Source organism: Nyctereutes procyonoides, unplaced genomic scaffold (genome assembly GCF_905146905.1).
Source record: "Nyctereutes procyonoides isolate TBG_1078 unplaced genomic scaffold, NYPRO_anot_genome, whole genome shotgun sequence".
Taxonomy (NCBI): domain Eukaryota; kingdom Metazoa; phylum Chordata; class Mammalia; order Carnivora; family Canidae; genus Nyctereutes; species Nyctereutes procyonoides.
The window spans coordinates 30,143,716-30,161,110 of record NW_026575160.1 but is presented as its reverse complement, the minus strand read 5'-3'; the positions used below and the strand labels follow the sequence as shown (position 1 = coordinate 30,161,110).

Sequence of the window (17,395 nt, the reverse complement as noted above, 5' to 3'; positions counted from 1 at the left end):
AATTGGGTTTCTGTCACTGGTAATCAAAAGGGTTCTAACCATTACTCGTAGAAAAGGGAACTCTGAGAACTAGTCTACAACGGGAAGCACCGATCCTGAGGAGGTGGCAAGTACAGATCTGCCCTAGAATTGTGGCTCTGTTGGTCATCAGCTGGAAAACTGCATCATCTCTCTGAGCCTCCTTTACTCTCTACAAGATGGAAGTGATGATGCGCTCCTCCAAGAGCTGAGAGGAGATACTATACCCAGCATTCAATACGTACTCAAAGAAATTTTTACATTTCTTTGATATCTAATGGCCATTACCTTAGGATGTCCAAGTAAGTACATTCATATTTGCATATTAAGATTTTTGAGGGCAAATATAAACAATTTGCTTCATAAAGATGTTACTTCAGTCTTCACAAAATCCACTTAATGTTCTTTAAAGACAGGTAACTTCTCACAATTATTTTTCAGAAAAAAAAAGTCATTTATCAGGAAAATAGCTCATCTTTCAAACTTTAATTGTTTAATTTTTAATTGGTCAAGACTGCAACCAGAAAATAAGATGTTCCTATCTTAAATATGTCATTTTAGGAATTAAGCCATTAATAAGCTAGTTCTCTATCCTTTAAATAATTAGAGTATTATTAATAATAATAGTATTAATTCCTCCCCCCAACTAATGAATAACGTCCATAAACGTACCTTTCCAATTTTTCAGACAGATGATCAGCAGAATCAGCAGAAGGGACTTGGTATATGTCTGATAATTCCAGGCGTTGTCTATAGCCTTTTATCAAAATTGGTCTGGTCCAGCTGAAACAAAGAGAAGGGACAGATGTCAATATTCACTTGATTTGGTCTCCAGTATAGACTTGGAATCCGATACTATTTTAAATCTTCTGGCAGGTGAGAAGTGGTGGGTGCATAAATATTAGAATAAAATAAGTCAATTTATAGAAATGACAGTGCTTCATATTTTATAGGATGCATCTGTATAAAACACCAATACCTCTGAACTAACGTGCCTAAGAGAAAGGATCAGGAATGATAGTAGAATCCTTACCAGCAGAAAAAAATAAGCCACTACACATTCTATATATAAGTATTCTTAATGGTAGAGTGTCTGCCTCAGCTCAGGATCCGGGATTGAGCCCCATGCCGGGCTCCTTACGAGAGGCCTGCTTCTCCCTCTGCCTATGTCTCTGCCTCTCTCTCTGTGTGTCTCTCATAAATAAATAAATACAATCTTTTAAAAAAATAAAGTATTCTTAAAATAACAAACTATTCCAGGGCACCTGGGTGGCTCAGTCAGTTAAACTTCTGACTCTTGGTTTTGGCTCAGGTCTGATCCCCTGGTCATGAGATTGAGCCCCACACTCGCATTGAGTCTGCTTGAGTTTCCCTCTCCCTCTCCCTGTGCTCCTACTCTCCACCCTGCACTCTGTCTCTCTCAAATAAATAAATCTTAAACAAACAAACCAAAAAAGCTGCCCCCAAATAACAAGATACTAGGAGTTTAGAATCACTGAAGCCCCATCTCTACCTCTTTAAATATAAAATGATCTATGAATGATAAAGAAGATGGACCCTCAATCAATATCCCCATACAATGTTGTTCTTATACATGGCTCTCAGCAACAAACTATTGTTGAATGAGTTGACTATAGCTAAAGGGTTAATGAATACTTTGCATTAATTTGTTGGCCTAATTATCACTTCTGAATCATTACTTGAGGGTGGGGATCATAACTTTACATTTTGTCTCCTCGCCCCACAGCATCCACCCCCTCCACATCTAATAAAAAACAAGTTATGATGAAAACTATTGAAGCTAGTATGGTCAATAATTAGGATATGCCAGTTCTTTCCTTTTCCTTTTCTTTTCTTTTCCTTCAGTTATTTTCAAGGATATTGTTTCTAACTAGTACAGATAAAACAAAATAATCTTCATAGAGATAAGCATCTAGATGCAGGAAGGCTAAAAGCTGGCAAACTGCAGGCAGTGGGGTGGTACCCTGGCAAATCTTTAACCAGCCCTTCTCCAAGAAGAAAAAAGTGACTTCAGTGATTTGCCCATTTCTGTGGTGTAAATACTCCCACTGTGACCAGTTTCAAGCTAGTAAATGTGAAGTCATTGAACACAGAGTTGGGAAGAGATACAGAGGTGCATGTTATAGTATGTTCATCTTCCAGCTATAATGACAGTAAATAACCTAAACAGCAAAGATAATAGTGAAATGTCAAATTAGGTAGTGACAACTGTTGCATTTTTATTACCTTTGTTTTAATATAATTTATCTAATTAAGTTTATATCACTTAATTTTTAGTACTAGTTGTACTTAACAACCAGCTCACAAATTTCCTGATAATTTAACAATCTGCTCAGCCAGAAAGGGCCATCTGCAGTAGGTCACTGAATGCCAAATGGTGGAAAGACTTGGAACAAGGGCAATGGCATTGAAGACAAAAAGGAAGGAGTCTAAAGAAGGTTTAGTAAAAAGGAAAATAGATTCCATCCATTAATAAACTATGTTCAGTATGTTTGAAATTATTAAAATATGATACCAAATTGACAAATAAACAGGATTTTACTTTCTGTAAATTCCAAATACCATAAGACATTTTGCAGGAAATTAAAAAATAAATCTTCTTATCTTTTAAAATATATATACGAACAAACATCCTTTGGTCCATATCTAAGATCTGATGATCATTCCCATGAATGAGTCTCACGCTCATTTTAAAGTAACACAACTTGTGGGCTACCTGTATTAAAAGCTTTTGGTGCCTGTTTTCATACGTATATTGCACCTTGAAATCAAGGTTTGATTATCAAGAGTTCCAAAGCTCAGCATCATCAAACCAAAGTATTCGGTAGGATTAAAACTCAAGTTAGCTATTTTTAATTAGCAATTAATTTAGTGTTTCCTGACAGGTTGTCACAATAAACCCATATTTGTATCCTGAAATAGAAACTTGGCTTAAAGTGAATTATGAGAACTAAAATTAGTTCGCCTTAGGCTGCCTAGAAATCGCCAGTCACCCTAGGGAAAAAAAACGTATCCTGTTAGATTAAACTGATAACATTGAATGAAATTTCTGCTCCAATGAGTTCTCCATGCCTGCCTCAAGCCAATCTTAGAAATACAAAAACAAAGACAAAACAAAAAACTCCCCAGATACCTACACTTTATGAAACACCACTTATTGAAAGACTCCAGCCACCACTCCTTTTGCATAATCCTGAGTAGGTTAAATGTACTCAGATAGAATTTAGGAAAGCCCAGTGAGGATTTCTACTTCCACATTTCCTCCATTGGAAATCAATAAGCATTAGGTGGTTCATGAAGCAAAGCAGATTATGCCTGGAATAACCACAAGCAATAAACCCTGTTCTTTCTCCTCTTCGAATTTGCTCCCACCATCTCTTCCTCTCATCTCTAATTAATTTTCTCCTTCACTCATAACCAGTCACTATATAGTGACAATGGATTTTAAAAAAAGGTCTTAGAAATTGTGACCCTTTCCAAAGTTCTGGCCATTTCCAACAAACTAGCTAATTACTACTTATGGGGGTTAACAGAGGTCCCTAAGTTATACACTTCTTTAGAACTTAAAAGTTCCAGAGTGATTTTGAAAGAAAAGGTCTGGTACCCCAGAAACACTGTTTTATTCACTTAACTGTAAGGGGATTCAGGTTTTATTGAGGAAAGATGCTATCACTTCACTGCTTAAAAATACACACAAGAAATTGTTTTTAATTAATTTAATTTCTTAGGACAACATTTCTAATTTTTTTATAGAACGACTTGTAATTTCTTATAATGAAAATAATTTTTCAATTATAGCCACTATGAAAGCCTTGATTTTCATAAACTCTATCCCTCTAAAACCACATAATTAAAGTTTATAATCATTTTTTCCATTTGACCTTTGGCTTTTATTAATCCAACAGAAACATCTGACATTTTCACGTGCTAAAATCTAAGATGAAAGTCAGGTGTTAGACCTTTTCAGTTCAAAATGATTTTGTCTGTATAAAACAATCACGCTTCCACAGTATTTAACTTTACATTTTCTTTAACAGGCCAAATGAAGTAAAAGAGCAAATTCGACAAGCACTGGTTGTATGACACTTCTCCCAAAGACTGACAAATTGATACACTCAAAGACTAGTAGCCTTTTTCCTTTTTGCATGAAACAATACTCAAGGAACTAAGTGGAAATTGAACTATTTTGTGTAGACATATTTAAATACACCAGAGGTTTTCTCATCATTCAACTTATTTACCATGAGTTTGAACTAGCCCAACTAATCTGGATAGTCCCAACTGAAGGAAATGTTGAACTTTAACGCAAAGCAAAGATGGAGACTCACTTGAACATGTTGTGATAATAAATCTCAAATTTCTACAGCAAAGCACTATCATTTTGCTTCAGATTCTTTTTTGTGGGAGAGGATGTTGGGGTTTTTGTTTTTGATCCGCGAGTATGACAGGAAGGATTGATTTGAGACCAGAAGTCTCTCATCTTTATAAGGATATAAAGAAAAAAAGTCATAAAAATAATACTTCAAACATCACAGCTTTATCAACTTAGATTCAATGTTGTCTCGTAGTCAGATGTATTTTTCTCAGTGAATTTTGGTGAAAATAATGCTTGAGACAGTAGTGGTATCTGGCTCTCAAAAAGTCTTGTGTAAAACTGGCACGCTTCAAGACTGCACCCCAATGTCATAGCTCTGGGGTAAGGGTCAGGCCACACTCCTTGCCCTCTGATTCCAGAAGTGTTTAAACAATGTTTGCTTCTTATTCATAAACTGGTGAATTTATAAGTAATAGCCACTTGAGCCAGCTCAAAAATCTTTAGGAAGAACATGCTTTGCTAAAGGTCAGTCGTGTTTATGTTTAAGAGCTCATGAGGATCTAACTTTACCAGAACTATAGAAGTTATTTTTCTTTCTCTAGATGAGTGAACAGTAAAGTAAATGTAGTCAATTAATTTCAGATAATCTGGGAAGATAATTAATTGCTGCTTAACAAAAGACACCAAGCCAATTCTGAAAAATCTTCTGGATGTCCAGAATTTATAGCTATACAGGCATCCTAATATAAATTAGTTTAACTTCATGCCTAAAGAATCCAAACATTGAATAGAAAAATCAATCTGCCCATTTTATAAGATGCTTCTAAATATAAGTGTATTAGTAATGCATGCATATTAAGGAAATGTCTGAAAACATACTTTCTTTTTTGCTTGTCTATCTTCTCCAATGTTTATGAGCATGTATGTCTTTGGAAATAATGAGGACTTTTTTTTTAATATTTTTTTAAGTTTATTTATTTATGATAGGCACACAGTGAGAGAGAGAGGCAGAGACATAGGCAGAGGGAGAAGCAGGCTCCATGCACCGAGAGCCCGACGTGGGATTCGATCCCGGGTCTCCAGGATCGCGCCCTGGGCCAAAGGCAGGCGCTAAACCGCTGCGCCACCCAGGGATCCCAGGACTTTTTTTTTTAATTAAAGTAATGCAGTTATAATGCATTACTCATTATAGCTATCCACCACAAAATTTCTAGTCAATCTTTTTTAAAGATTTTTTATTTAATTTGAGAGAGAGAGATTGAGCAAGCAAAAGCAAAGGGAGAAGCAGAGGGAGAAGCAGACTCTCCACTGAACCAGAAGCCCAACTGGTGGCTCAATCCCTATGACCCCTAGGATCATAACCTGAGCCCAAGGCAGACGCTTCATGGACTGAGCCATCCAGATGCCCCTCTGGGCAATTGTGTTCTAACTCCATGATTCACACAATGTTCACTATCAGTACTAATTTCCCACGAAATTACTTTTTCCTCTTTATATGGATGTCTGAGGCACTACTTCATCATAAAGACTACAAAACCAGTCACCTGACTCTTACTACAAATCTGTCACTGAAAAAACTGAATGAGTGATTTTAAAAAGAAAAGACAACTCCAGGTCTCACCCTGTCTCTATCATTTCCCAGTCATGTGACCTTGGAAAAGGCTCTGGCTCTCTCAGCTGAAGCTCCTGATAGAACGATTACCATGACTACTTTACCTGGTTTTCATGGGAGCCAAATTCAATATGGTCTATAAAGTAGTACAAATGCCCCTTATTACATGCTTCCTCATCTAAGAAATCGCTTGGCTTCAGTTTAATTTTCAGAGCACTGGAGTTTATTATTACTGGGATTATAACAATAGTAACAGCTAACATCAATAGGGTTTTACTGCAGCCCTGCAAAACGCTAGGGATTTCATATACATTATGTCATCTGAACCCCCACAACAATTCATAAGTCTTAGTATTATCTCCCACCTACAGATGAGTAACTTAGTCTGAGGAAGCTAAAATAATTTTCCCACAGAAGATTGAATTAAAAAATAAGATATGACACCAAACCTACCCTCGTATCAAATGTGCCATATTAGCACCAACTGCATACACTTATATAGAACACCAAAAGAACAAGTAACGGTAGATAAAAGTTAACTGGACTTCATAAAAGTCAAACACTTTTTATGTCTCAAAGGACACTGTCAAGAAAGCAAAAAAATAGTCCAAAGATTTGGAGAAAATTTTTACAAATCATATACCTGATAAAAAAGAGTTTTACCTGGAGTATTTAGGGCCTCTCATAATTCAAAAAAAGACAACTCAATTTAGCCAGAAGCAAAGTATCTGAATAGATATTTCTCCAAAAAAAAAAAAAAAAAAAAGATATACAAAAGCAAATGAAAGGATTCTCAAGCTCATTAGCCATTGGGGAAATGTAAATCAAAGCCACAATGAGAATCCATGTCACACCTCCTAGAATGGTTATAATAAAAAAAAAAAAGACAGGTAATACTAAGTGTTGAAAAAGATGTGGAAAAACTAGAACCTTCATTTTACATCCTATGGTGGGGATGTAAAATGAGGCAGGCACTTTGAAAAAGCCCTAAAGTTCCTCAAAATATGAAATCTAAAGTTACCCTATGATCCAGCAATTCCACTTGCTGGTACATGCCCAAGAGAAATGAAAACATATGTCTGTGCCAAAACTTGTACACAAATGTTCATGGCGGCATTTTTTACAACAGGCAAAAAAAGTAGAAATAATAATAATCCAAATATCAACTGCTGAACAGACAAATGGGTATTCCTCAACTAGAATATTACTCGGTGATAAAAAAAAATGATTTACTGGACACATGGATGAAGCCCGAGAACTTCACATTAAGTGAACAAAGTCACAAAAACTACATTGTTCCGCTTACAGAAATGCCCAGGACAGGCAAACCTACAGACTCACAAAGCAGATGAGCAGCTGTCTAGGGCGGGGAAGGACGGCTCATGGGTATGGAGTTTCTTTTCTGAGTGATGAAAGTATTCTCATATTGATAGTGAGAGTTCCCCAACCTGCCCAAACCAGGGAATTGAATATTTTAAATGGGTAAATGGTTTGATATGTGAATTATAGCTACTAAAGCTGGTATTAAGACAAATGACACACAGAAATTGACTGTCAGTGTCGATTTTGGAAAGTTCTCCCACATTTTATTTTATTTTATTCCTCGAACCGTGAAATGTAAGTTCTTATTATGGTGACTTTGACACTTTAAGCCCTTTCAAATGGATTTGTGCTTGGGCGGCCCCTGCAAGTGATTAGCACCCCTTCCCATGAGAGGATCATGCATCGTAAGTCATGCGGATCACTTATTTCCTGAACCCCCCCTCCTCCAAGCAAGGCACTCAGAGCTGTACCCACCATAAATACAGATAAGAGTGATCACGGCATTAACAGTGTAAAGAAACTGAGGAATGGGTACCATGGGCGAAAAACCATTTGTACCATTTCTACCTAATTTGCCCATGTGACTTGGATTTCAGGGACTCAAGCAGTTGGGAGACAACAAGCAATGGTTGGAGAATTCCCACCCATCTTGAAAGATAACAAAGAAGAAACAAAGCACTGTGATTTAGAGCCCATGCCCATGTACTTTTGAAAAAGCAGCTTCAGAGTGGTATTCCATGGTTTTTGTTTGCTTTTTATTCTATCTGGGCACGAAGCCACCAATAAAAGCCACAAATTTTATTGCAGCTGGAACAACCGGCTAGAAAGATAGGATGATTTAACTGCGCTATAAAATTGCTGTATCCTCTGTAAGTTCACTTTTAGGAGCTCTTTACTAAGAAAGACAAATGACACCACCACTCTCTAATTTCTGGGTTTTATTTCCATTGGCAGTAAGAAATAGATTTGGAACCAAGAAAATAAGGAAGCGGGGAAATGGATTGGCCTTAAGATTTTATGGTAGAAAAGCCACTGGGTTACTGGCTGGCATTTGTAAAAGCTCACAGAGAGAAACTTGTGTGACTGTCAGAACCTCACCACTATTACTGTTATTTTAGACAACTGCACTCTGGAGAACAGAGCAGAGAAGCGGTTCCAAGGATGCCCAGTGGGAGCTGAGAGGCAAAGAAGGAAAACGAGTTCTGTGTCCTTCTCGCTAAGGTAGGAGCAACACATACTTCACAGGAATGACAGACTAAGGACATCACACACATGGTATAATGATTTAACTTTGCTGGTATTTGTTTTATAATTATCCCATTTATCTAGTATGATTCCCTCTCTTTTTCTAGAACCCTGCATCCTTCAACATTGAAGCTCTTTGTTTGGACATCATGACTAGGACCCAAAGTAAACAGTCTCCAGAATGCTTCAAATATCCACATCCTTTCCGGGTCCTGGTTTTCATTCTAGAGTTAACTCAACATCTGGAATCAAAGGTACTTGACTTTTCCCATTAAAGAGTTTCTCATAATATGCAGATGACACGCCTCTCCTGGGGCCAGTAGTCCTCTGAGAAGCTCTGGGCTGTGGAGTTGGGGATCTATTTGGTCTAGGCCACCATAGGCAGAGCAGAAGCTAACTCTCCTGACCTTCAACCTCCAAATCACTTGCTGGTCCCTCACTATGTGTCCACGAACATCACTACTTATTAAATCCTCTCTGAAATCCACTCACTACTTACTGCCTTGATGAAACTTCTCCCAAAATTAAAAAAAATAAAATACAGGGTGATTCCACCCAGTTGTTTATCCAAAGACGTTTATTTATTTGTTTATTTTGCTTGATAGATCGAATGGTAAAATGGAGGTTGGAGGCCTCCTTGGAAAAGTTCTAAGAAAAAGCCCATTAACAGCTAATACTCCCAGGGCCACACTGAAACATGCGGCATAGGGAAACAAAGTTGATGATTTTTTTAAAAATTCAGTCATGATAAAGTTGGTCTCAAGGATCCCACTTGAAGTCATCTAACCAGATACATGGTCGGTCAAATTTTAGAATTTTTCTCATTTATCTTAACCCTCTCTTCACTTTATTTATGCTGTCTGCTTTCTTACAGTGCTACCCTACTGTTACTCATGATTACTTCTCAGGATGATGCACAGAGTAGCATAGCATTGGATTCAGACCTCCCAGCTTCAGATGATTTTTCCCATCTTCAAACTGTATGTGGAATTTGGTTCTTGGAGGCATTTTGACCCATTTTGTTCTTCTATTGCCATTATTTCACCCTTAGAAAGCAAATTGCAAATTATAGCATTGGAAGGTAAATTCAGCATCCTATTTCTTCTCCCTTTGGTGACACATTGCATGATTCAAGATCGTAAGTTTCAGATCCTGTTTCGAAGGTTGTAGAGCAATGCTAATGCTATTTCTTATGTTCTTGGAGACTTGATGTTACTGGAAGGGACACTGACCATAAAACTCCTGAGAGGTGCAGGGAGGAGGAGATAGAGGTGGCTGTACCCTCACCCTTTGCCACTGTGAATTCCAGAAAAAAAGAAGCACGACAGAGGCAGGGCATGGAGACAGCCAGCAGCTCAAGGTTGACCAAGGAAATAAAACTCTCTAAGAGCCTTACTTTAAATCCCCTTCACTTAATATTTACATCTTTAATCATATAAGTGACACCATGGGTAAATGAAAATCCATAAACACCCTAAGTAGCTTCTTTCCCCCCAACAGTAAAACACAACAACAATAGATGACTGAGTTATTAACTCATCCTAATAAGCAACTGAAGAGTTCCAAATGGTCACCTTTCCAATCGGGTCATTGAAAACAGAAATCCTAACACAAATCATGATATTTAGTGAAAGTCATTTTATAGGCATCTAAGAATTACTGCGATCTGAAAATGTCATGATCTCTTGGTTCCACAAACACTTTAGGAAAATGAACTTTAAAGGAAATATCGAGCCGGATTCTCTTCCTTTTGAACTCTGCAGGAGTTCCCACTGGATGAAACCACTGGTAATAAGGGGGATCTTAATTCTTTAAAAGGATTCCCCTAGTCCCATCATCTAGCAGGGTATTCTTTGGTTTTGTACCAATACCAACTAGGTGCCAGGTTACCCTAGAGAAATATAGATGCCTTGAAATAAAATCTGACCTCTATTTCCAAGAAATCTCAAATGCACTGAAATAATTGCATATAAATTATGTATACGTGAGCCTCTCTTCAATCCGGGTATAATTTTCTTCCTGTGTGCTTCATTCTCACCTGTACTTCCTCCACTTGAGCCATAGTCACAAAGTGTCTATTTACTTGTCCAAAATCCCCCATGTTCTCCAAACATAGTGGACTGTAAGCTCCACTAGGGCAAATGCCTTATAGCTCTTTTATTTTACTGCGGTCTCCCCTGCACATATCACCCAGCATGGCACATCACTGTCACTCAATTATTTTCAAAACTGTTAAATTAATATCAGCACATTACAATCAGTTTGCTAGTTTACTTGTCTTATAAGATTAACTTCTTGAACAATGTAATATAAATATACATCTCCATTGTCTTCTCCAGCGCTCGGGACAACAGACAGAATAAGTTAATTATGTTGACTACTCAAAGATGGCATGTTCATGGCCCATCTGAGGACACTGATATGATTGCAAATATGTGTTGTTCAGCCAGTACTCTTATTCAAATGGATTAAAAGGCAAAAACGAAGTCAAAACATTTTTCAAGTCTATCGAGGTGTCTATACCCTCGTATGATAAACCCACAAGTATTAGGGCTTACTCAGCGATCATCCTTGAATAACATTTCTGAGTCAAGAACTTCAATAATCTTGAAGTTTCTAGCCACGATTGTTTAATTCCCCTCAACACAATATTTTTATATTTAACACCCTGCTTTCCCAAAACATTCTTCCAAATGTCTGACCTTCATTCTACTTATTCTTAATAGAGATGCACCAAAATTTTACAAATGAAAAGTAATTCTTCATTCTCCTCAAGAGCAAATGGTCTCATTTATTCTACACTCCTTGCCAATCCCCATATCATGGCACCTGACATCTTCTGCATCGTATCCATGTTACTTCTGTACCGTAGAGATGTGATACGCATAGCTTTTTAAAAGGTTCATGAACATGCATAACGCCTTATATGTATTCTACTTTACAGTTTCAAATTGCTTCTATATTTCATTCTACTTCTGAACACTATTACTATTAGGAATTAAATTGTACTCCCCCTACAAAAAGAGATGTTGGTATCCTAACTCTCAGCACCTCTGGACACGACCTTATTTGGTGATAGGATCTTTACAGAGGTGATTATGTTAAAAGGAGCTCATTTAGAGTGGGCTCTAACCCAATATGACCGGGACCCTTATTTAAAAAAGGGGATTTGGACACAGGTGGAGACACCAAGAGAACGCCATGTGAAGATGAGAGCACAGATCAAAGTGAGGCCTCTGCAAGTCAAAGAGTGCTGGCAAATCACCAGGAGAGAGGCATGGAACAGATTCTCCTTCCCGGCCTCAGAAGAAACCAAACTTGCTGACACCCTGATCTTGGACTTTGTGAATTCAGAACTGTAAGACAGTAAACATCTGCGGTTTAAGCCACTCAGTTTTTGGTGCTTTGTTACAGCAGCTCTAGCAAACTAATATGCTGAGCCCCCACAACAGAAAAACTCTATATTAGGACAATGCATGCAGAGGGACAACTGAACAATGGCGATAACTCTAAAAGATTTAAAATAAGGTTAAAAGTTGGAGATAAAAACCAATGGCAAAGCACAGGCTGCAGATGTAAAATCAGACAGGGGCATTTGGGGGAATGTGATCTCCATAATTCAGAGAATTCACTGGGCTTAGTTCACAAAAGAGAAGGGTTAAATTTAGAGAAGAGAGGTGTTTTTTAAGAGCTTGGTAGTGAAGATGAAAAAGGATAAATTATAATAATCATGCTGATGATGGTATTTACCACTTATTACAGAACTGCTCTGTATCTGGCATTACTTGCTGTCATTTAATACATGGACAGTACTTAATTTAATGTGTTAACTTAGAGGATGTTTTTGGATATGATCTATATATAAACCATGAACTTCTTCGGATAAAGCAGATTTCCCTTCATAACACTGGTGGGCCTCATACAGTCAGTTGACGGCCTGAATAGAACAAAAGGCTGACCTCCCGAAGCAAGAAAGAATCCTCCAGTGTACTGCCTTCGGAATAAAATGGGAACATGAGCTTTCCTGGGTCCCCAGCCTGCTGGCCCACTCTGCAGACTTTGCACTTACCAGCCTTTCTAATCATGGGAGCCAATTCATAGAATAAATCATGTGTATATATATCCTATTGGTCTGTTTCTCTGAGGACTTGACTAATACACATAGTAAATGCTCAGTGACTGTTGGATATCATTATAATGCTGAGCTGTGTTAAATGAGGATAACTGACTGTACTGAGGAGCATAATGCCATCACTGGAAGATAAGTAAATTTTCCCAGATCATACTGTTAATAAGTCACAAAGTAAGGATTCCAGCCAGGTTTGTCTAATTCCAAAGTACATCTTCCACTACAATATTGCCACCTAGGAGTTGACAATGAGGATTAGACACAAAGTGGAATGTGAGACTATTTTCTCAGAGTATAGAGTGGATGAACTAAGGAATTCAAGGAAAGGTCAAGAACAACCAATATGGAGGGAAAACCAGCTCATGGTTCTCAAACTGTGGGCCCTACCACCTACTGTTCCTCAGAGGTACTTTAAGGAGCTTAGCAACTTTGGATCTGAGATGTCAATATTTTTAAGCATGTTTTACTGTTTTAAAAATAGGAATTGGGCAGCCCGGGTGGCTCAGCAGTTTAGCACCGCCTTCAGCCCAGAACGTGATCCTGGAGACCCGGGATCGAGTCCCACATCGGGCTCCCTGCATGGAGCCTGCTTCTCCCTCTGCCTGCATCTCTGCCTCTCTCTCTCTCTCCTCTCTGTTTCTGATGAATAAATAAATAAAATCTTTAAAAAAAATAGGAATTAAAAACATCACACCTTTTTACATGTATTGTATGAACATTTTAGCATACTGGATTCATCCAAACATTTTCCTGGACAGTCAGGCTAACTCATTTAGTGTCCACTGCATAGGAAAGGTTCCCCTGACATTTCTTCACACAGATTCATTTATTTTTCTATTTCTTCACACAGATTTAAAAACATTACAATGTGTCATTGGTTATTTCCACACTTTATGAGAGAGTGTGTCACTGCAGATACACATGGACCAAGCTCAGTTACCAACCCACCATATCTCTGGCATTCCTGCTCACACAAGATCTCATCCCTGCATAAAAGAATTGTGCAATCTCCAGAGAATGCTAACAAGCCACATCAGATATCATCATGGTTTTACAATACTTTATCATGTTTACACAACAGTACAGTGACACTGATTATAAAAGTCAGCATCAATTTAGTTCCAGCCTTTTCAAAAAAGAAACACTACCTTAAAAATGGAGGTTTTTTTTAAAAGAAATCTCCAATAATTACACACTTATTCACACTATTACCTACCACTTTCTCATTAGCATCATAATTAAAGTTTTCTTCTAAGCTTTCTTCATATTCAGATCAAAAATACTCTTGTGACTCACTCATGGCTCTTCACAGCTATGAACAGGGTGACAGTAACAAGCTGCATCCATAACACATTCACTTACGGAACAGGCAGTATGAATTCAAGGCCCAGTGAAGTGCTGAGCTTGGGCAACTTCTACTTTTATTACAGAGTCTAGGCTGACAAACTTCACACTAAATATTAACTGTTTCCTTCTTTCAAAACTAGATCACAGAGTAATCTTTCTCAAGAAATTTCAAGCAAGAAACTAAATTTAAGTTAAGTCAATCTTGGGAGGTGCACCTGGGTGCAAATAATTCAACTGAGGTCACAGGAATTGTACCTTCCTTGTACCTTCAATACATTGCCAAGTTTCCTTTTTTTTTTTTTTTTTTTTTCATTGCCAAGTTTCCCGACTACAGTTCATTCCTGGGCCTGGTGGCTGACAAGTTTCCTTTGACATCAGTTATAAGAGGCATCTCGATTTCAGAAATGCAACACTGTGGAAAAGGCAAACATATAGGACCAAGAAAACAGTGCATAAATGTTCGATAATCATTTCAGCCCTTACTTGGGAGCAAGACATCACCTATATCTCTGTATTTATGGAAGACCTATTGTCTTACATCGTCATTTTTATTTGCATATATTGCAGTTCCATGGAAGATGTCATTTGAAAAAAAAAAAGGAAGATGTCATTTGGAAATTGGGATTCACTGATGAAACTATTGTTTTCAAAAAAAAAAAAGTTGTGAAAACCACTGCAGCTAGGAAAACCTGAGATACATATACAAAATGTCAAACGTCACCATCTGACAGGTGACTCTGCCTCTTGCTTCAGTCCCAAGAAATAGAGTAAGAGTAAACATAAGAAACAGAAGACAAAAATGATGACCATCTAGGAACTGGTGATCACAGCAGTACCCCCACGAGGGCAAGTGGGGGTGAGGGGTACACTGCAGTGACTGAATCTGGAACTCAGCTGAGGGCTGAAGTCGGTAATGGAAGGAGTGAATGCCAAACCTCCAACAAAAAGCCTAAGGCAGTAGCTTTGATGAAGTGGAAAATAACAGGAAGGTAGATTTGGGGGAAAAAATGAGGGGTGATGGCTAGGACCTAGATAAAACGAATCAGGATAAGATAAAAAGTGCCTGCTGGTTTGGTACAACCGAGCTATTCCCGCGTGACAATGGTTGGCTATTGGCATGAGTTTCCGCTGACCACATCTTTCATTCTTCAACAGAAAGACCTCATTAACCTAAGATAAGACAGTGCCCTTTCCCCCTCCCCCCTCCTCTCTTCCTCATCCCCCTACCTCCAACAACAAGCAGCTTGTCACATGGACCTAAGTGGGAGGGCTTGCTTCTGGCACTTCCAAGGACAGAGTCTGACCCCTTATTTAAATGATACTGTTTAAAATAAATAAATAAATAAATAAATAAATAAATAAATAAATAAATAAAATAAATGATACTGTTTCTAATGCTTGTATCAAAAACAATACATTTCAGAGACAAGAATGTTAAGAAAATCTATATAAGAATCGAGTGAACATTGAGCTGCGAGGTGCTGCAGGGGTGTCTTCAGAGTCCGCACCATGGCAGAAGACATCAAGTCCAAAATCAAGAACTACCAGACTGCCCCTTTTGACAGCCGCTTCCCCAACCAGAACCAGACTAGGAACTGCTGGCAGAACTACCTGGACTTCCACCGCTGTGAGAAGGCAATGACTGCTAAAGGGGGTGATGTCTCCGTGTGCGAATGGTACCGGCGAGTGTACAAGTCCCTCTGCCCCATATCCTGGGTGTCGGCCTGGGATGACCGCCGGGCAGAAGGCACATTTCCTGGGAAGATCTGAACTGGCTCCACCCACCTCTCCTCTGTCCTCCATCCTTCTCCCAGGGTGGTGAAGGGGGACCTGGGTACATGGTGATCCCCACCCTGGGATCCTGAATCATGGCTTAACTAATAATAAATACTCGTTGGAAAAGTGTAAAAAAAAAAAAAAAAAAAAGAATCGAGTGAAATCATAAAATTCACCAACTCCATTCTAGGCTTTTGGATAGTGTGATGTATTAGTTAAGAGCAGAGCTCTGGATTTAGACCAATATAAATACATATCTTGACTTCACAGAAACTAGCTGGGTGACTCTTCATAATCTTTCTAAACCACATAATTCTTAGATGTAGAATCTGTTTGGAATTGAAGAATTCACTGAGGTGATATAGACAATCCCTGGTACGTGGCAGTTAGCAGGTAGTGGGAGACCAAAGTACAGATTTCAAGAAGTACATAAGAGAAAATTTCAAATTTGGTGGCATATTAAACTATATCTATGTTTCTATTGTTAATTTACTGAAAAAAAAATGGTAAACTTTCAAAATCCTCTTCCCTGGACACACTAAGAAAGAAAAAGGAAATGAGGAATATTGGGAGAGAGAAGGTTCCTGGAACTGGGAGAAGATGGAATCACTTCCATCTCCCCCACTTTATGATTATGTGTTGGAATCCTGTCATTTGTCCTCAAATCTGTAGTTTTTCAATCTTTTACTACAGTTGAGAAGCAGTAGTTGGGCCCTTTTAACCCATTCTCCCAGATTTTAGTAGGCAAAAAGAATCACTTGGAATGTTGAAAAAAAAAAAATGTGGTTGTCCTCTCCCAGAGATTTTGACCTAGTAAGGATGGAGCAGGATCTAAGAATCTGCATTTTGATGTGATATATATATCGAATGCATATGATATATACATATATATATCTTAAGTTTACTTAATAATTAATTCATAATTGATTTAATAATTAATATATCACTATTTTTTTTATTTTTTTAAACATTTATTTTTTTAATTTTTTTTTATTATGATAGTCACACACAGAGAGAGAGAGAGAGAGAGCAGAGACACAGGCAGAGGAGAAGCAGGCCCCATGCACCGGGAGCCCGACGTGGGATTCGATCCCGGGTCTCCAGGATCGCGCCCTGGGCCAAAGGCAGGCGCTAAACCGCTGCGCCACCCAGGGATCCCTAATATATCACTATTTTTAAAGCAGGTAGTTGGCAGGCCAGTTTGAGAAGTGCTTCTCTAAAGCTACACAAATATTGTTAATTATGAAGAGGCTCCTAATTTTCAGAGCATATGTATTTACCTAAAGAATTTCTTTATCCTGTTTCTAGCTAGATTTCCCTTTAAACAGAATAACTAAATTTTAATCAAATTTCCAGAAGCAGAGATTTGGTGGCTCATTGGTTTTTTCACCGTAACTTAAACAGATCCAGAATTTGACTCTATTCTGCAATAATAGCAGCCAGAGTAACAGAGTGTGTCTTGGGGAAGACGCAAGTTGTGTCGCTACCCTAACAGCAGCAAAAACAATTGAATCAGGGGCACCCAGGTGGCTCAGTCAGTTAAGCATCTTCTGACTCTTGGTTTCCCTCGGGTCATGATCTCGGGGTTCTGAGACTGAGCTCCAGAACC

The 17,395-nt window shown here is 38.2% G+C and overlaps 2 protein-coding genes across 2 annotated transcripts in view; one reads left to right on the top strand and one right to left on the bottom strand.

The window, feature by feature from the left end:
• The window catches only part of CFTR (CF transmembrane conductance regulator), a 161,217-nt gene that overhangs the window by 132,230 nt on the left and 11,592 nt on the right, over positions 1–17,395 (bottom strand). The window contains exon 2 of the mRNA XM_055314679.1: positions 691–801. Within this exon, the coding sequence (XP_055170654.1) occupies positions 691–801 (111 nt within the window). The remainder of the gene's footprint in view (positions 1–690; positions 802–17,395) is intronic.
• On the top strand, positions 15,480–15,925 carry LOC129502847 (cytochrome c oxidase subunit 6B1). The gene has a single exon (XM_055314680.1). It carries the CDS (start codon positions 15,520–15,522, stop codon positions 15,778–15,780), a length of 261 nt encoding a protein of 86 aa, XP_055170655.1. The 5' UTR covers positions 15,480–15,519; the 3' UTR covers positions 15,781–15,925.